This window comes from Sinocyclocheilus grahami, unplaced genomic scaffold (assembly GCF_001515645.1).
Source record: "Sinocyclocheilus grahami isolate Dianchi unplaced genomic scaffold, SAMN03320097.WGS_v1.1 scaffold386.1, whole genome shotgun sequence".
In the NCBI taxonomy this organism is placed as follows: Eukaryota; Metazoa; Chordata; class Actinopteri; order Cypriniformes; family Cyprinidae; genus Sinocyclocheilus; species Sinocyclocheilus grahami.
This window is the reverse complement of record NW_015505565.1, coordinates 807,957-829,069: the sequence shown is the minus strand read 5'-3', so window position 1 is coordinate 829,069 and position 21,113 is coordinate 807,957. Positions and strand designations below refer to the sequence as shown.

General features: G+C 37.6%; 1 protein-coding gene and 1 long non-coding RNA gene across 3 annotated transcripts in view; one reads left to right on the top strand and one right to left on the bottom strand.

Annotated features, from left to right (window-relative positions):
• LOC107550057 (uncharacterized) overlaps window positions 1–4,204 on the top strand; it is a 22,793-nt gene extending 18,589 nt beyond the window's left edge. The window contains exon 3 of the long non-coding RNA XR_001604621.1: window positions 4,194–4,204. This is a non-coding gene — a long non-coding RNA (uncharacterized lncRNA). The remainder of the gene's footprint in view (window positions 1–4,193) is intronic.
• LOC107550055 (endothelial PAS domain-containing protein 1-like) overlaps window positions 1–21,113 on the bottom strand; it is a 27,055-nt gene extending 5,942 nt beyond the window's left edge. Inside the window, exons 1-12 of one of the 2 annotated variants that reach the window (XM_016231282.1) lie at window positions 20,763–21,113; window positions 14,620–14,810; window positions 10,646–10,797; window positions 10,437–10,521; window positions 8,266–8,384; window positions 7,974–8,176; window positions 6,111–6,217; window positions 3,104–3,251; window positions 2,801–3,018; window positions 1,754–1,968; window positions 1,115–1,225; window positions 172–584 (exon numbers count right to left, since the gene is read on the bottom strand). In XM_016231282.1, coding sequence (XP_016086768.1) covers window positions 172–584; window positions 1,115–1,225; window positions 1,754–1,968; window positions 2,801–3,018; window positions 3,104–3,251; window positions 6,111–6,217; window positions 7,974–8,176; window positions 8,266–8,384; window positions 10,437–10,521; window positions 10,646–10,797; window positions 14,620–14,810; window positions 20,763–20,788 — 1,988 coding nt within the window. In that variant the 5' untranslated portion in view covers window positions 20,789–21,113. The remainder of the gene's footprint in view (window positions 1–171; window positions 585–1,114; window positions 1,226–1,753; window positions 1,969–2,800; window positions 3,019–3,103; window positions 3,252–6,110; window positions 6,218–7,973; window positions 8,177–8,265; window positions 8,385–10,436; window positions 10,522–10,645; window positions 10,798–14,619; window positions 14,811–20,762) is intronic. The other variant, XM_016231283.1, reaches the window with a different exon arrangement.

Here is a 21,113-nt window from a genome sequence, read left to right as displayed (position 1 = left end):
TAGGGTTACATACGTAACCTGAGACGATTTTACCTACACAAAAGGTTACACAATTCACTTTCTTGCAAAGATGATTTCCTTGTGTAAATCCTAATCTAGTTAATCACTGGTGCCCAGTTTATGTATTGCAATATAAATCACACTTGTAAGGTAATGATGAACTCTACTCACCTTTGCTGTGGTAGTGCAGTGGTGAAATTGCATGTTTGTCCTGGATCTGCTGTGCTTCGGTCATCCATGCATCTAATATCTGTACGCTCATACTGTGAGAGTGGGTCAGGGGGCCACTGAAGAATCTGTCCACCCTCCTTAGAGAAAAGTGGGACGTTTGGTGCTGTATGGTAAGGCTGCACATGAGCCGTGTCCGGACATGTGTTAGTGCTGCTCTTGTTGTGAGGAGGGAATGGACCCAGGGGCTGGAAGAGGTCAGCTACACTGCTGAAGCTGTGCTGGAAGGCTGTGCTCAGGCCTGGACCTGCGTCAGACACCGGCTCCTCCAGGCAGATGGGGTGCAGCTGGAAGTCCTCACCATCCATTGGGATGTATGGAGCAAGAGTCTCCAGGTCCAGATCACTCAGGTCCAACTGAACACAGTTAGATAACCAAATAAGTACTTAAAACATACAGTTGATGAGAAAAAAATATTGTAAAAATATATACACTAGCAATATTTTTAGAACAAAAATTTAGATTATTTTTTTTTTTAAATAATCCAGTCTGTATGCCCAGGATTGGGATGAAAGAGTTGAAAATTATCATTATACACTACCATTTAAAAGTTTGGGTTTGCTATGATTTTTTAATGTTTTTTTAAAGAAGTCTCCCATGCTTAACAAGGCTGCTATTTTTGACAGCAACATTGTGAAATGTATCAACAACTGAAATAACTATTTTTTATTTAAATATATATATTTTTTTAAATTATTCCTGTGATGGCAAAGCTATTTTTTCAGCCGATATTATGGAGTCTTTAGTGTAACGTGATTCTAATGTGTCTAAATCATTCTTTTCATCAAAAGAAATGAAACAAAAAAAAAGGAAAATTGTGGTAGAATTGGAATATCATTTGATCTATTACAGATTAAATTGCTTGTAAGTATTGTTCCACACTCACCCGGGAGTCTGTGGGATTTGTTGCTACAGATTCAAGGGCGAACAGCTTCTCTGCTAGCTCCACCTTCAGATCACACTCTCCATTGTCACAGTAATCTACTGGACTGCTAGGCTGCAGACATATACATTCAAACACATTAAACCACTTCAACACAATCATAATATTAAATAAATCTTAATTGCATCACTATTTAAAGAGGCCATACCAGGAGGAAACCAAAAAATGGAATTTGTTTGAATATATAAGTCTTAAAGGTACATTCAGAGAAAGCCATGTTGAAAAAACAGCATATGCTGGTTAGGTATGTTTTGAAGCATGGCAGCTGGTTTAAGATGGTCATGTGCTGGTCCTAAACAACTAGCTCCTGCTCAGGAACAGCTTAAACCAGCTCATGACCAACTAAGGACCAGCTTAAACCAGGTCAAACCAGCTGCCATGCTTTAATTAAAACATACCTAACCTGGTATGCTGTTTTTTTTCAACAGGGAGGTCATAAGTGACCATGAAAACTAAATGACTTGCCATGCTTTAATTAAAACATACCTAACCTGGTATGCTGTTTTTTTTTCAACAGGGAGGTCATAAGTGACCATGAAAACTAAATGACATATAACATAACTAGATGGATATGGGACGTACTGTAGAACAGCTGCTGCGGCCACTCAAGCAGGGTGTGGAACAGGGCGTGCATTTGCCCGCAGGAGGCACCTGGGGTCTGGTGAAGGTGGACGGCATATTGGCCAGTTTTCTATCAGGACTGCCATCAGGCGGCGTGTCCACAACCCACGACGGTGCCACCACAGGAAGCTTGGTGGACTTGGAGAAGAAAGTCGGTTCTTCAAAATCTGGCCTATCTGCAAATGCACGACAATAACAAGTCAACACACTTGTGGGATAAAAATAACTGAAATGATGTGCAGTCTCATAGAATTATTACATAAAGAGCCAAGGTGGATCATCTAACAGTGGACAGACACACCTTAAACAACACAATGCACAAAAGTTTAATGCTCACTACTGTCTGGCTCAAGTGAGAGTTACATGAGAATAAAATAAATAAGATGTTAAAAACAACCTCAGCCGTAACCAAAAGCAATTATAGAAGTGTTGAGAACATCACAAGGTGGTGATTTCCATCCCATGCAGTGGTTTTACGTATGAAGACATGCATTTTGATGAAAAGAGAAATTAGTATACCCGTAATTGCCCTGTTGTGAGAAGAAACACACAAACACTGCCGACTGCCACTGGTAAACCTTCAAAAGCACAGGTGATGTTGAAATATAAAATTTACCTTTATTATAAAAAAAAAATGTTAAACATTTATAATACAAAACTGTTTATGCTAAAGCCAATGCTAAGCCATAAGATACCCATGTGCTGTGGAGCAGATAGATAGAGCTTTCTTTTACGTTGTCACATATTGCGTACTCTGCAGCAAAGCCAAGCTACAGTGCCACTGAGCTACAGTACAACAACGTCTGCTGCAACATCGCAGCTTATGACCTGGGCAGTGTACGTGTGTGATTGGTTGTGATTGTGAGGTAGAGTAAGGAGAGCCAAGGGAAGGAGCAAGAGTTCATGCATGCAGGATGGGAGTAGATTTGTAATCGGGGGTTGAGGATGTGAAGAGGGTGAAGCTATTGTGGGGGGAATGGTTGAAGTAGTGCCGGATGGCGCTCTGACCAAAGTCCAGGGCAATGATGGCGTCTCCTGGCATTGGAGCTAACTGAGCTAACCCCTCAGGCTCCTCCTTGAGCTTAGTGAAAAGAATGTCCTCAGCTTCAGAAATGGGGGAAGCGCCACCCTGGCTGAACAGTTCTCCCATGTTACACATGTGGTAGGGCTTGAACAGAGACTCTGTCTGATCCAGGGAGAAGATGACGGACTGCTCCTCAACAGAACTGAAATATAATGACAGAATGAGAAGAATATCATAAAAGCATTAACTGTGACAGGGTTCTGTGAGTGTGTCATTTAACACAGTACCTCAGGACGTAGTTGATGCAGATGATGCACTGTGGTTGGGAGTTGCGATTGTTGTAGATGACGGTCGCCTGGGTCTCCATCCAAACGTAGCCCCCGTGCTTGGCTAGCATTCTGTACTGGCCACTCACCACTTGACCCTTATTACAAACTGAAGAAGAAAACAGAGATTGTAACATGCACCAACATTTTGCATGTGAAGCATTTAAATATTTTCTTTCTTTTTACTTTAATGCTAATCAAGTTAAATTGACCATCAGTCAAGCACCTAAAAATTAGTTGTTAATAATAATCATTATGTAATTTTTTGTTGAATTTCTGTTTAAATCAGGAAATTAGAATGATTTCTGAAGGATGATGTGACACTGAAGACTAACGTCTGCTTCCTGAAAATTTATATTTGCCATCACAGAAACAAATTGCATTTAAAAATACATTAAAACAGAAAACAGTTATTTCATTTCACAATATAAATGTTTTAGGTGTATTTTTTATCAAATAAATGCAGCCTTGGTGAGCATAACAGACTTCTTACATTTAAAAACTTAATTATTATTTCATTTTTATATTTAACCTTATAAGCATTCTTTAGACAATTTTACACAATTATACATATATAAATAATTAAATTAAATGTAAAAAAATCTCAGGCACAAAATATTTGCATTTTCACAGCATTTTGTAGCATGTAAATGGCGATATGAACGCAATAGTTTTAAAATGTGTGAATCAACCTATGTAAATGGCTTAAACTTAATACTGTCTTTGAATAAAGTCCATTACTGCATATCATGTCAGTTTAGTAATTTTTCAAATCAAAAGATCTTACTATTATGTAATACTCCAGGTACTTTTCACTGGAAGAGGCCAGTGAAGAAGACCAGAGCACTGATCTGGATTAAAGACATCAGAGGAACCAGATCAGAGGTCCTGCACACTTCAAAGGTTTGTTAGCCACTAATGCACAAGCTAATCAGGTGGGCCATCCTGAACAAGCAAATCTGAGAGCTTTTGGGTTGTTACAGATGAAGTCAAAGGACATATAATGGGATTCAGACCATCTACTCAGCCTCTATGCCACATGTGGCAACAGCAATCAAATCAGTTTCCTCTGAATGTACAAACAAAATCACATTCAAAACAAGATTGGAAAGGAGCCTTTGTATTCAGTAGGATGACATTGTGGTTTAGGATGAAACTGGAAAATGTCCATTATTGTATTTGAGGGAACTACTCTCAGTGCACCTTTACAATAAAAAAGTTATGCATTGCTTACTTCTATGATGCATTGGAAATATAATTCATGTAAATAAATCAATAAGTAATCAGTGAAACACATTCTACTGCATAAACACGAAAGCTAATTTCTGTCACATAAGAATTATGAGATGAAAAGTTGAAATTATGACATTAAATATCATAATTAATGAGTCAAAATTATGGCATCCTGTCATAATTGAGATTAAAAAGTCAACATTATTACACACTAATCAAACTCATTACATAAAAGTACATTTTTTGTTTTATTTTGACTTTTTATGTCATGATTACGAGAATTTTGACCTTTATGTCATAGTGTCTTTTTATCTAAAATTCTGACTTACAATGTCAAAATGTCATAACTTTTTATTTCATAATTATTGCTGTTTGTCATTATTCAACCTTTTTTTCCTCATAATTATGGCTTAGAATTTCAGAATTGTCACTTTATATCTCATAATTCTGAATTATTACATTTTATCTCATAACAATGTAACAAAAAATGTTTACTTAAATTTTGTATAGTTCTATGTAATTCTGTGGTGATAATTATTATTGTACTGTTTACTTTCATGTAGCATCAATATTTTGGTAAATATTTAGGTTAGTAATCATTACTTATGAAACATTGGTTTAGTACATATAAGTTTTTGTACTCATTTTGCATGTTTTTATAGATATTTTGCTTTTGCAAGGATAGGAGCATTCTCAAAATTTCTGTAACATTCAGTAAAATTCTAGTGCTTTCTGGAACATTCCAGAACATTGTGGGACTAGTCACAAAAGACAAAAACCATCCAGCATACACTTCTGAAGTTTTGTACAACTCACTTTTGGTAACTGTTTATGCTGAACTGCCGTTAGCTCAGTATTATGCATGTACAGATTAGCTTGTATAAGTTGTCAACATTTTTTTTTTGACACAAAAATAATGTGATTCATATTCAGCATGGAAAACCTAATTAAGAAACAAGTGAAACAAAACTTTTACAAAAAATTGTTTTACTGTGTAATTTTGACATTTGTCATACTTATGTCATATTATGATTTACTAAAGCATAATTTTTTTCTTATTATGTGGCAGAAATGGGCTTCCACACATAAAAGAGAAAAAAACATGATTTTTTTTCAAACTGTTTTAAAGGTAAGAACTACTGTATACGGTAGGTTTCAGTTCTTGGGAGGCCAATTTTAAAAGCAAATTAGCCGAAAACATTAAATGTAGAGTCTATGGCAACTGTTAAGTAAATAAATAATGCAATGCAACAACCATTGAGTTTATAAATATCCCTCAACAATTCCTGGAGCCCGGCGGGACATCTGTTTCCCTCAGTCATCAAGCCCATGGGAATGCCTCAGGTCTACAAGGTTTTGAACTCAAGCAGTTTACCCATGGACAGAGATGAGAGGCATGGATCTATTCCAGACTGTGAGTCATTTCAGGACGGAGTCGAGATTGATTTAAAGATAGGTAAATTAGCCAAAACGGCTGAGACCTCGACATATTCACACAATGAGCTACTGCGTTGTTTCTCGTGAGTTTGCACCAGCACATGAAATGGAGGTACAGAGAATCAAACAAACAAAGAAAACTGAACATGTCTACCCTATGGCTTTTTTTTAGACAGGCATCTCCAATTCAAATCTATTTAGTCTTTTCAAGTCTAAACAGAAAAAGACCACATGAAACCCAAATTGTGTTTTCATAATCTCCTGGATTTGCATTTGTTGGATGTAAACAGGTACTCACGATTTTGGTGGCTCTTTGTCATGCTTTCAGAATCTAAAGCATGGCAGAACTCATACACCGAACGGCCAAGAAGTTCCTCTGGCATATAACCGATCAGGCTGCTTACTCTGAAACACAAAGACAGGTCAAGAATAAAACTAATGGAACAGTCAAAACAAAGCATGATTGAATTAAACCAAGATTCATGACTGTCGATTACATCTGGTGAAAACAATCAAACTTGTGCTGCTGGGAGCCAATGTAAACTCTCTGCGTAGCTTAGTGAGAACAAATGATTACAAGTGGGACCCTTGTTTATTGGAGCTATAAATCTCTCGAGCAAGACATTTGTACTTGTTCTGTCTGATCATTATCTTTAATGCCTGTTTTCCGACTTGCTGGATTAAAAAACAGAACAGCTCTCATGTATCAACAATTTTTTTGAAACGTAATTTTTTTTTGTTTGTTTTTGAAGCACTTTAGCGAGTGCAAGATTGAAGACAGATGTGGGCTTGTCTATTAATTACAGCGGAATTTTTTGCAATGCTCAATATCTTCACCAAATCATTTTTTGTGCTGATGTTTCCATGCAAACTCATGTAATTGTTATTTTTCTTCTATTTGAACCTTCAGTTTTACCCTGGAATGGCCTCTCATTTCCTGTTCCAGTATGGGCTTTTAATGAACTCTGTGCGGTCAATAATGAGTCCTATTAAATGGAAGCACGCTAATATCTGAACTCATCTGTTAACCCTCCTTACAACACATCCACTGTAGTGTAGCCACAGTAACCTGCTTTTGCACTAGAGTACATACGGCAGATCCCAGGGGCCACAGGTGACCAGGCACTGAGAAGAGCAGCACCGGCCCCATAGCGCCAGGGGACTTACTAACTCCCCTGGCTTGTTATACAAGACGTGTAAGAGAAGTCAATTGTGCCCTTTAGGAACTTTAAAAAAATGAGGCTAATCTAAAGAGAAAAACTCATAATCACTCTTCCTTTACCACACATTGATAACAATCCAGGCAGTAGCACAACAGGATTTTGATAAGAGTTCCCAATAGTGACCTTTGAAACGCACATATTAACTCACAAATGCTGCTTAGCTACGCTGACATAAGCACAAAACAATGGTAAACACGGTTTGTTTACAAATGATACAGTGACCTCAAATGAAATATAAACATATAAAATATAGTTTTAGCAGATATACTGTACACATAAAATCTTCCAGACAAACAGACTGTAAATATTGATGACTCATCCTGAACGGCACAGATTCTTGTCCAATCAAATGCTCTCTAGAGTGAGAATGTCCCTCCCCCTCAAACCACCTGCAATTGATTGGCAACTAGCAAATAATGATTCATGGCTGTAGATTAAAGTAAAATGAGCTTTACAAAGCTTTTAGCTAATAAATAATAAATAAACTTCCAGATTTAATAGGAAGTACATCAACAAAGGAAAAAAAAAACTAAATGTGATCATCAAGCAATTTCAGAGTCTAAAGAGTCTAAAGTTTATAATATATTTCCATTATATAACAAAATACCAAACCAAGTGGCTTTTATTTTAAAGACAGCATAAGCACAAAGAGAAGTTTATTAGTTTCTAAATTACAAAATAAATAAATTTACAATTCAAGATTAGAAGTAAATAAAAAAAGACTGCAAAAATTTTTAAGAAAGGTTAAGTTGGTTTACGTCTCATTTGCTTGCGGATGCCTTCAGGTTTTGTATAAACATTTTATATCTAATTAAATTAAATTCATAGATTATTTTTGGTAGCTTTTATGTCTAAATTCGTTTTGGGCCCACTATTCATGCACACACACAAGCACATGTACAATACGCACATATTTCAATCAGTGAACCATTTCTTGCCTCTCATCACAGTAGATAAACTTCATGTCCATACTGTGTCTGCTCATGAACGTCTTGCTGTCGAGAGGTGTGTCGACATTTGAGGGATGTGGAATTGGCGCGCACAGCATAGTGACGCATGTGAGGGGTGGCTCTGAAAACCCACACAGGACTTGAGGGGGGCGGCTGCTACACACTTGGAGATGCCCCGTGCAATGCAGCACCTGACAGACAGAGCGGCGAAACCATATTTTACTTAGCACATGCACATATGCGCTGCATGAAGATGTATGATATGCTTATGTGTTCTTACCTTCCAGCTGGCTGATTTGAGGTTGACAGTGCGACCTCTATTGGTGACCGTACATTTCATCCTCATGAAGAAATCTCTGCCCGTGCTCATGTCTCTCCCTCTTCTGCCATACACAGGTCCTGTCAATCAAACAGCTTGTGCTTAAAAATCATGTATTTATATAATTGACCATTGTGCAAGCAATAAAGCTTTTTTCTAGCACATTCAGAGGACTTTGGTCTGTAAGTGGGTCGTGGACGCAACAGGTGCAAAGTTCAACTGAATCAGTCTGTTGAAACCTTAACTACAGTATATTGAGTTCTCTGTGCTATTGCATAGGGATTATCTCCAACTAACCAATGAAATGGCAAGAAAGTTACGTCACTCGCTCAAAAGCTCTAAACGGGTCAGGTGACCAGCTCGTGAAAGATACAGACAGATAAAACAAGAGGAGGAGAAACATCCGCTGTGGGGAAAGGCCCCCTAACTCTCCTTCTGAGTATGTGTCTGTGTGCAAGCACACGCTGCTTACATGATAGCAACAGAAATAGTAACTTACTGAAACTAGGCCAGAGTAAAGGCTAAGTTCACACCAAGTTTGGTGCAAAAAAATTAAACTACTCAAATCAAGTCTGCTGAATTCCTACCATTGCCTATAATGAATATGAATGCTGAATTAATTATTGATTATGCCCTGGCTAGAGTCCTGTATGCTTTTAAAAAGCTATGAATCTTATTGTCTTGTTATTTCTTTTCTTGAAATGAAACTGTAATTAAAATTCAACAAAAAGAATAATAAAAAAATAATAAAACTGAGTAAAACAATTAAAGAAAAATGCTTTTTCACTTTTTTAATTTTAGTCAGTGTGTAGTGTGTATGTTTGGGCATAAAAAAGATCTAGAAAGTTTCAAATCTCAAAGTCCACTCCAACGGGAGATATTTCGTTTTTTAAAAATCCCTTTTCAAGAACTACAACGGATCACAACGTAGCTGGGCGCCGCGGACAGACGCCGAACGGCGCCGCCGGTGTGCCTACACTCATAGAAAATAAAGTATTTGAAAGCGCTTCTCGTCCAGTGCGCGACCGCCTGAAACGCTGTTTTTTTTTCACCTCCATGCCCAAACGTCTTTGTTTGGGCTTCCGAAAGCGGATGATGTCAGGAAACAGTGGTTGCAATTAATTTTCTAACTTTGTTCCTGAGCATTATAACCCCAATTTGCTATTGTGTGCTGTGCATTTTACTGAGGACAGCTTCCACAACATGAGGGAGTACAGTGCCGGATTCGCCAAAAAGCTTTTGTTGAAAGACGGAGCAAGGGGGCGTGGCAGTACTGAAACACCGTCTAAGCTGTTCGCCAATCACAACGCACTGGGACAGCTAACCAATCACATCCCATTTTGTTTTTTGGAAGGTGGACCTTCATCAAAGCCGTAAACTAATCGAGCCGTTTGTGCCAGGATGGGGAGAAAGGTATTTTAATAATGTAAATTATGTGAAAAATAATGCGTTTTTCGAACCACCAAGCATGAGAGCATGTTCTAGTACACCCCCAAAACAAAATCAAGATTTTGTAAAAGAGCATAATAGGACCCCTTTAATAGCATTATTACAAAAGTAATATATTATCATTTTTATTTTTGTAATATATGTAATCTTACATTTTTAATAACAACAATAATTTAATGTTATGATTATTATTTTGCTTTATTGATATATAATCAATTTAAATATATTGAAATATAACTTTTGGCCAAATTGTGCAGCCATACAAACATCATACCAAACCTGGAGCTCTTTAAAATATTTAAAAATAAAAAATGAATTAATTTAATTAAATCAAAAATCATATTTTAAATTGCAATCACAATTTTTTTTTATTAAAAAAAAATCTCAATTAATTTTTTTTCTCCAAATTGTTCAGCCTTAACAAAATAGGGGGGAAAAGCCTCTACATGAGGGACGTCAAAAAAAAGGGGGACTTGTCCTCACAGGAACCACTACAAGAATGTACAAAATGTAACATCCTGACTGTGATAAGGACATCTCCATGGCAAATTACATCCAGAGATAAGGAGGACTGGAAGATTCTGCCATTTTGATTTTAAATGCAACAGTGTATTCAAAATATCCAAGTAAAAAAAACTGCATCGACGTACTTCTGGGAAATATTGTTCTGAGCTGACACTCACCTGATTTGACACTGAGATTCTCTCGGATTTCTTCATGATCGCAGGGGTGCGTGAAGTCAAAGATGCTGTGGCCTGTCAGTTCTACCTGATAACAGTTTGTAAGGGAAGTAAAGTTGAATGCTTAGCCACTATAAATGAATTAACAGAAGGCTTTTATGTTTTCTCCCTGTAATTATTCTCAAGAATAAAGGAAATGAGGTGAGGCTCACCTGTGTAAGGCCCATAAATTTACTGACGTTTTCTGAAAGGAATATCATGTCCCCATCTGATGTTACCACAGCGACAAAGCCTTCCAGAGACTTCCGATATAGACTGTCCATCTGGCTGTCATCCTGTGACTGGGTTTGCTGGACTGTGCGGCCTGGGACAAAAGACAAAACAACTTAGTATAGTGCAGTGACTTTTTTGTAATTTTACACTGGCGAAGCATCAAAACAAACTCAAGGGACATAGACTCATATCCTGTACCATTTAGCTAGAAGTAAACAACTCAGATTCAGCTAAACCGACTTATTTATCAAATGAAATTCACATACCAACATGGAATAAATACAAGCTATTGAGCTGATCAGAAAAGAGAGGATGTTTGAGGTACACAATGCCATGAAAAGCATCAACAACTTGAGAAAATAATTAAAGCAAGGCTCCATGCTGTGAGGTTCACGTCTGCTTCCCTGCAGATAAGGGCCTCCTCCCTGCTCATTCAGAACAGGTAATAAGGGCCCGAGCGCTGAGGCTTTGACCCAGCTCAGACATTAGAACTGTGTGTCCGCATTGTTCGTTTGGGTGTCAGCAGGTGGTCCATGTCTGCGCTCCCACCTCAAACCCCACAGCATTCGTCCCGGTGCTATTAATACTTCACTGTGATGTCTTACTCCTTTGGCGCTAAGCCAAACACAGGAACTCGCAATTTTCTGCCATTCTCTGTCCATCTCTATTAGAATCATTTAGGCCTTTTCTGGTCATTAACAAGGTTTTCTGACAGTCTGCACAGCGACTGCTCTTTCATGTCTCAGGAAGTTATGTTTCAACTATAAACTTTAGCTCAGAAGTTTCTCCAAAAGGTCCTTAGGGAAAATAAAAATTGACATCCACTACTGTTCAAAAGATCAAGGTCTGTGTGTTTTTTTTAAATAAATTAATAGTTTTATAGAATAAGGATGTATTTAATTTATCAAAAGTGACAATAAAAACAGTTATAATACAAAATATTTCTATTTTAAAAAAAAGTATCATGGTTTACACAAAATATTAAGCAGCAGAACTGTTTTCAACATTGAAAATAATCAATTAACAATCAATTACAGCACACCTACAGGTAACAGATAGATGCATAGGGGGGGGGGAAAAAAACCAAAAAAGGGAAAGAAAATCCTGCACACTACCAATACCTGCAAAAGTATCAAAAACAATAATTTATTGACAACGTTTTGGTCTAATTATTGTTTCGGTCTCAACGTTGTCCATAAATTATTGTCTCGGTTCCAACATTGTCAAGAAATTATTGTTTCGGTCCCAACATTGTCAATAAATTATTGTTTTTGATACTTTTGCAAGTATTGGTATTGTGCAGGATATTCTTTTGTTTCTTAACATCGATAATAATAAAAAATACATACTTATTAAGTGCTAAATCAGAATATTAAGCTTTGCCATTGCACAATAAATTACATTTTAAAATATAAAAAAATTATAATAAAAACATTATAATGCATAAATTTTTCATTATAACATCACAATAAAAAAAAAACGCTTGGACCCATCTTTACAGGATTTTCTGTTGAAAACGACCACTTGCAAATGAGACTCCAGAAGCAAGAGATTTGAGTACAAGTCTAGTGTAACGTGGCTGACAAGACGTGAGACGTGCGGATCCATGTGCAAGCTTTATTCACAGGCGTGGTCAGAAACAGGCATGGGTCAGACAATGGCAAACAGGAATATGGTGGACAAGACATAAGATTAATCCTAGGGCTAGCGAAGGTCAACGAACGGCGAACAGAATCAAAAAAGGGCGAGACTAAAGGGATATATCCAGGAAACCAGGCAAGGATCAGAAACCGAGAAAACAGACAAGGCAAGACTAGGCTAAGGCAGGGTAAACTAACGAGGGCTCTGTAGTGTAGCTATCAAATGATAAGCGCTAAACAATACTCGGCGGCGGGAAGGGATCAGAGTGAGTGTTAAATAGTGAGTGAGTGATATGAAAAAGCTGTGTGCAATCAGTGCTGCGTGCAATCAGTGCTGTGTGCAATCAGTGCAATGAATGATGGGATATGTAGTCCGGGATGATATGTGTAGTGCGAGAGTCATTGAAAATGGATAGAGTGACCTCTGCTGACTAGCAGACGGAAGTTCATGGACCGGATACGTAACATCTAGGAGTTGTTAAAGAGATTTCAGTTGTGATTTTTCGTTTTGACATGAGACCTCTTCGGTTCATCTGTTTTGGGCAATTTGATAATTAGGGTTCAAAGATTCATATCTTCAGAAGGATGTTTGCTGGAAATTCAGGATATAATATGATGCCCCAATGTTTAAACAATGTCTCCTCTGAGGAAAGTTCAAAATGTCAGACAGGTCAAACATTTGGTTCAGATGAGAATCATAACCTTGTTAACACCTATCAGTAATATTATGATTCTATGATTATGCAGTTATAGTTCCCACACACCTCACCGAATGACATATCAGTTTTCTGGTTTTGTAATCTCAGGTCCTTTTAAAGGTCAAAGCATGACACAGAAAAACATATAACACACTGAATATCACAGATAGGCCTGCACGGCGCCATCGAAGAGAGTGTTGTGGCTAAGAAAAGAGTGTGAGAAGAAATCATAATTCACAGAAAACAATACCACTAGCAGCCCCTAATTACCCCACACCTCGTCATCTCCCTCTTTCCCTGTTTCTCCATGTCCATCGATCTTCCCCCACCCACTTCCACATCACCCACACCCACACACATTTTCATCAGCAGATTCCATCTCTTCCCTTTTCATTGTTTGATGCTCTCTCTCTCTCTTTCAGAGGCATGCACACATACTGTACACATGTATGTGCGTCAGGAATGGAGTATGGAAACAATGCACAGTGCTCTTTGTCTGTCTTCCTGCATTTCTTATTGTATATTGAGGAGTACAGGACATCTCATGGACCTACCCAGCCCAACTTCACTGACACATAAACATGTTTACTTAGCTGTATAAATGAGGACACACCACAGACCTCTACTGAGTTTAGGTAAAAAGCTAATCATAATTACTACAGACTAACCTGAACCAATTTTGAATTTTTAGTATAACATTTTTAGTATAAAACAACATTATATTATTTATAAATGAACTTTTTGAAATCATTTATTTTGAAAGAAACTAATACTTTTATTTAGCAAGAGTGTTTTAAAAGCGGCAGTAAAGGCAATTAAAATGTTACAAAGATTTCAAATAAATCTTGTTCTTTTGAACTTTCTATTCTTCAAAGAATCATGAAAAATGTATCATGGTATCATCCAATCTATCATCTACAAAAAAAAAATATCAGCATCACGAGCATTGATAATAATAAGAAAGGCTTCTTAAACACCAAATCAGCATATCAGAATGAATTATGAAGGATCATGTGACACTGAAGACTGGAGTAATTATGCTGAAAACTTAGCTTTGCAATTATGGGAATAAATTACATCTTAAAATATATTAAAAGAGCAAATGATTATTTTAAAACCCCAAACTTTTGAGCAGTGCGTACGTGGCAATAATGTAGACAAAGTTTGTATCAATATGTAAACTAGCTGCCATGGTGACGAACCACTTCCTATAGTTTTTCAGGATTACAATACTGAACACCGAAAATATAAGAAACCAGATTGGGTAAACAATAGTAACAACAACAACAACAACAAAAAAGGCAGTCCATTCAAAATGGCAATTTATGACCAACATGATCTGCCTCAAACTTGTGGGCAATCTTATGAGAGCTGTAGGCTAAGCTGTTTCACTAAGTTTAAAATGGCAGAAAATACAGTCAGACAGAAACTTAACAAGCCTAATTAGTATACTTAAAAAGTTCAAAATTTTTCACCATGCAGCTCTATGGGATGCGATGTGCAACTCACCAACAGATACAATGGAGTTTGACTCCTACTGTAATTACAGAACATACATTTTTTTAAGCTTCATACCTGAGTTGAAGAGTTTGCGTGTGCGCAGGAAGCTGATAGCTAGTCTCATGATGGAGGCTTTGTCCAGGTGGGAGCTGACGCTGTGGGGTAATGGCAGCTGATGGGCCAGCTCATAGAACACTTCTGTCTCTTTACTGCGCCTGCAGCGCGCTGCATCACGGGACTTTTCCTTGCGCCTTTCTGAAGGATGCCTAGAAAATAGAAGAGGTTGATGAAAACAACACAATCTATAGGCTGAGCTTCAACTTAGATACTGTGTGCAGCCAATGTTTTGTATATACTCATATATACTTAATGTAGAAAGGACAATAAAACAATAAAATTTAACTTTGGTTTAAGATAACTTGTTGTCTTTTGGCTGGCACAGTCAAATTTTGCAGGAAAGAAAGTCAATTGTCTATTAATTTAAAACAAGGCACTGCACATAAAGGCATACACTTCCAATCCAAGCAGCTTTCTACTGGTCAATGTGGCAAATTCGTGAGTCAAATTTCACCAAACTTGTGAAACCCAATGTGAAAATTTTTCCACTCTCATGTGTAACTACCGATTGCGCAGATTCCTACTGAAACGAAATGACCCACAAAATTACGCAGTGGAAAGGGACACGTCATAGTGCCTTAATGCATTTTTTTAAAAACTAAAATTACTTTGAGACCAAACAAAAATGTGGGTTTTTTTTTTTTTTGTAAATTGTGGGTCCATTTGCAATTAAAATAAAATATTTTCAAAATATTTAGTTTTACGTTATGCATACTTTTTAAAGCAAACTTCATCGCTGAGTCAAAGCAAAAGCATTGCAAAACCACACCTGTGAGAAATCTGTGCATCAAGGTTTTAATCTAGGTTTACTCACTCGCAAAGGAAAAAAATTAATCACTGTAGGATCAAAAACAGTTTAGTCTTAAATTTGATTCAATTCAATTTGTGCCAGGTTAGGTCAGGTCACAGGGCCGGGCTCATGCAGACGTCTATCTTGAGCATGTTAGTTCATGTATAATCTGACAATCCAGGGACAGTTATATACATACAAGTGTTGACAAAATGTAATGCAGCATATACTTTTAAAAATGAGTTCATATAGCATTTTATCAATAACTGTATAGCTTTAAGGAATAGTTCACCCAAAAAAGAACATATAAGACAGTGAAATTCTCAAGAAAGCTCATCAAAAATATGTGGTCATTTATCTATCCAGACAGAACGTTTATCTTGCCAGGCAGAAGATTTATGCTGTTTGTGGCTTGCCAGTGTGTGAAAGAGTGTGTGGCAGAGAGAAGTGAACTCTCTATGGCCTCTGTTTGTGGTGTGCCACAGTTCACTGTGCCACCCTCACAACAAACCAAGCCACACAACGCTGTTTGTCGTCAAAACACCACAAGTGCTTTCTAATGCGTCACATATTATGACACACTAATACAGATACCAACACACATGGCTTGCATGCAGCGCTACGTTTCAGTGTCTGTGGGAGGTCGATGCTGAGACCAGGATCTAGCGGTGTAATTCCAGTAGCAGCATCCCAGTGTGGGTCCCTATTCCCCGGCTCAGGTCAGCCCGGCTCTGGGAGTGTTTGTAAAATGTGCATAGCGTGGTGCAGGGGCGCAGGAATGCCATAATCGGCCCTCTATTATACAGCTGCATATTTGGCAATGACAAAATGCCCCCTTTCTACCCTCCCACTACCCCCATTTTCACAAAAAAATTGTCATTGTAATAGTAACTATGGATTCTTCTCACAGGAAATGGCTGATCGTTTTTACTCAGAGGTCAAACTCATGGGACTTATGCATGAATTTACTGTCTGCATCTCCTTGGGGCTAATGCGGCTCTGGGAGTGTTTGTAAAATGTGCATAGCGTGGTGCAGGGGCGCAGGAATGCCATAATCGCCCTCTATTATACAGCTGCATATTTGGCAATGACAAAATGCCCCCTTTCTACCCTCCCACTACCCCCATTTTCACAAAAAAATTGTTATTGTAATAGTAACTATGGATTCTTCTCACAGGAAATGGCTGATCGTTTTTACTCAGAGGTCAAACTCATGGGACTTATGCATGAATTTACTGTCTGCATCTCCTTGGGGCTAATGCTAAAGGAATGGCAACTTCCATTTCAACTTAAACTGTTACTGCTTTCTGTCTCTAAACATAAACGAAACCACATTGGGGTTTCAATGAGAAGAAATTATAACCTCATAATCACAACCTTAACCATCTTCAAGAAACGACTAAAAACACATCTGTTCCACCTTTATTTGACCCTCTAACTCTAGCACTTTCTATTCTATTTTAATTCTACTTTATCTATATTTATCTTTTTATTTAAAAAACAAAACAAAAAAACAAACAGGTGCTTTCTATTTTTTTCTATTCTATCTACTTGTTTTTCTTTGTGTGTGTGTGTGTGTGTGTGTGTGTGTGTGTATAATATACATATATATATATATATATATATATGCACCTTGCTATGTGTACGGTGTTAGGCTAACCGAGACTTGTCATTTGCACTTATATATTGTTGCTCTTTTGTTAGCTTTTATTGTCCTAATTTTGGATAAAAGCTTTGGATAAAAGCGTCTGCTAAATGACTAAATGTAAATGTAAATCAAGTGCAGCTCTAAAAATATAAACACAATGGTTCAATAAATGGGAAAAGATAATGCAGACTCATCTAGAGTTCACGTGTTCATTACATTAATTTGTGAGAAAAAAAGAGTGATTGTCTTCCGTGACAACAGAATGATGACCTTCCAGAGTTTAAGTGTTTAAACACTGCACCTTGTTCCCTCATTCTGAAAATCTGACATGCACGGAAAACCATGAACCCAACAGATAACTAAATAAACAAATGTAGAAATAAATAATTAGGCAGTATCATACAAGCGAGTGCAGGTTCAATAAACAGTATGTTAATGTAACTTAAATTTCAGGGACATTTTTGATTTTTTTAACTATTTTTGTTACATCAACGAAAATAGTTCCTTTCAAGCCAAAACAGAATCAAATTCTCACATCTTTGAAAAAAGACACACCATTTTGAAGTTTCATTCTAAACAGATTGGTATTTTAAACAAATCAGTTAAGCAAACAATTAAACTATTCACTTATAAGGACAGTTGTTATAAGCTACTTATTTCATTGCTGAATAAATTGGTTGTGTGAACGAATCAGTTAAGTGAATGATTCAATGACAAAGGCAATCACTTGTCACCACCTACTGGCATATCAATGTAATCTACCTGTTGCATAATCAGGGTTAACATGCTTAAAAAAGCAATCAGCATGCATAATTATATATAAATTGTAGGCTACATAAAGAAAAAACTTCTCTCACAGCCAGCTGGAATCAGTAACCATCACCTAATGCATGAGCTCCTAGCTTATTTTTTCAGTAACACAGCAGATCTACACTGCCCAAACACCCCTTGGATGTGAGCTGAGCGTAAGGTTTATCTCTCTTCAGAGATGTAGCTTTTACAAACCCTTTGACCGCATTCTGGCTGGATTCAATCCTTCAAATGAAGGGGAGTTGTGTCCTCTGCCCTCTAGGCTACTGAGTTCTGTTCCCACACAGTCCAGCTGCTGACCTCAACCCCCAGCTATGCTACAAACGCTTTCGACATTAGCTGGCTAAACAACTTCTGAATTAGAAATGCGCTACAGGGCAAGGTAGCCTAAAGATGGAGGCCTGCTGGCCGTTTTCGCCTCTTTGTCCTCTCTTTTGTGACCTTTTCATCATTCATGGCATTACTGGAATAAAATAACAAGACCGACAGCTATGTAGCCACTCCCACCTGTAGTGTTCTTGACGCTAAAAGTGTCAGTCAGGCTCTCAACAGGAGTATAGTCTGTATTTCAGCGAGAGATCGCAAGGGAGATTTGCGTGAAACAGAGCTGTCTTGATTCCTAAAGCGTACATAACGACCTAGCAAACACAATGGTGAGACTGCTGTACCTATCACCTACTGCCTCAGGCATCATCACGCACAACCAAAGCAAAAACTGTCAAAGGGAGCAGATCATGTGATTAGCAGGCCGATGTGAACCCATTCCTCCCTCTATCTCTCTCTGCATCTCCCCTCTCAACCAGATTAGGCCAGAGTTCACCGAGAGCCAAGAGCCAGACTGTACAGAGTGCCCATTCACTACAGATAATCCTATTTTCCCTAACCTCAAAGAAATGGCCAACCTTTAGTTTCCCAACTAATAATCCAGTGAAAGATTCAGTGTTAAACAGAATATGATAACTAAACCTTCTGTATTGCATACATTACATTGTATATTCCTTCTGTGCAGCAAGCTTTTGATAGATAGTCATTAAAACAGCACAGCTAAATGATTACATTACCGAATGGCGCTATTTACAAAAGACATCATAGTGTTAATGAAACACTTGTAGAGCAAGTTGAACAAACCAGATAAGAGATAAGAATTGGATAAAGTGATGGAAGTAACCAGAGTAGGGAAACATAATGTCCTGTTCACGCATGAAAAAAAGAGGTGAACCCTGATCTGATTACCGTAGTTTCAATTGGAACATTATGTCCCCGTTAACAAGCCACCGAGAACTACACAGGGGAACATTTAACTCCTCTTCAACAAGCCTTAGGCATCAGAGAGCCAGCGTTGGCTTATTTTACCACCAAATCAAAATGCTGTCAGTACCTGGCAAAATCTGACTTATGAATGTCATCCATGCAGATCAACATGACACAACTTTCCCCAAAAGACAAATGCAGATTTATGAAAATATATATATAAATCCTTAAATAGGGTTGTATCCTAGGGGATAAAGACATTTGAGTGGCCAGGGTAAAGACAGTGACTGAACTGGCACAATTTCTGGCTAGAATATCTGAAGGGGAAATACTAAAGTCAAGTGACTTGGTATAAAATCTCTAAAAAGTAAGAGTAACATGGCAGCATGGCATATAAAAGGTAAATCATGCACTCTAAAAATGGCTGGGTTAAATACAACCCAATGCTGGGTAAAATAGGGACAAACCCAGCAATTGGGTTGTTTTGACCCAGCGGTTGGGTTACTACCCAGAAGGTTGGGTTAAACATTTAACCCAACCGCTGGGTCAAAACAGCCCAATTGCTGGGTTTGTCCCAGCATTTTTTAGAGTGTGTAAAATATAAATCTTTATCATACTCATATTCATATCATATTATTTTCATGATGATAGAATTTGTAAAATGTCATAATAATGCAGTGTTTTCAAGAAGAAAAAAAATTATATTATTTGAGTCCTAATGTGTTTGGGGGGGAAAATATGAGGTATTAATAATAGTTAGGTATCAGTAAAAAAAACTGCAACAGAAACAAAAGATAATAATGGTTATGTAATAATTTAATAATGTAATCATTTTTACTCAGGTTAGAGAAAATATCACAATAGCCATAATAAATCTGAATATTTGAAACAACTGTATAAAAAAAAAAAGTAACAAAAAAATATTTGTTCACTGCACTTAAGTTCACTTTGAATGTAATTATTGAATAAGAAAATTGAGCTCTAAAATCTCATGAAACAAATAAAAATGACTGTGACAATAAATTGATGACAACAAAACTTTTAGGTAAAACATTTGACGGTGATATTTGAATTCAACAGGTAGTTATTTAGATCCAGACTGCACTATGCATCTGACGGTCACTGAGGGTCCAATTCTTTGAATAAAGATTTGCTGCGTTTTGTTTTGCCTTAGTATATATATCATGAATGCATATAGAATAATACAGAATAATTATTTTAATCCATTCGTTTCATAATGAGATGCAGTAAATGTGTTATTTCTTATAGTCATTTGAGTCCATTAACAAGAGCGAGCCAAAAACGGGGTCCGCGCACACCTCTCCAATATCAAAGTCTTTAAAAACTAGGGGTGAGATTATGGGGGGAAAGTTATTATCTAAAACATATGAGTTCAAATACAACACCAGTAAGTTTAGGAAACCTTTTATGCGATAGTGTGGCTCAGGCTAAAAGAGCAGGTAACACCGCAGCTTACTCTGGTGCCCGTGTCATTTGCGCAATACGTCAAATCTCACCTAAGAATCTTAAATTAAGGCAAACAACTCAAGAAAATACATAACTGATCATATACGCAGTAATGAAAAGTTTCCTGCGCCTTACCTTTTTTTCTCTCTCTCGGCTGTCATGATGCGCCTATGCTGAAGACAACCTTGACTTGCGTATAACGAATTCACTGAACTTTTCCGAAGGAAAAAAAAAAGTTTAAACGTGTATTTTCTCACAAATGCCTTTATTTAGTTATTTGTCCTCCGTAATGGCCATTCTCATGACATTTCTAGTAATGACCGGAGCAGTTTAGTGCAGTCTCAGAACACTGCCGAGGATCGCACTACCTCTCCAGAGTGACGCTGACTGACCGGACGCTGGTAAAGAGCTCGTGAGCGCCGCTGCTGCGCTGCGCGTGTATCAGCTCTGTGCACTGATAGGTGGCCTTCACCTCGCGCCCTTGCG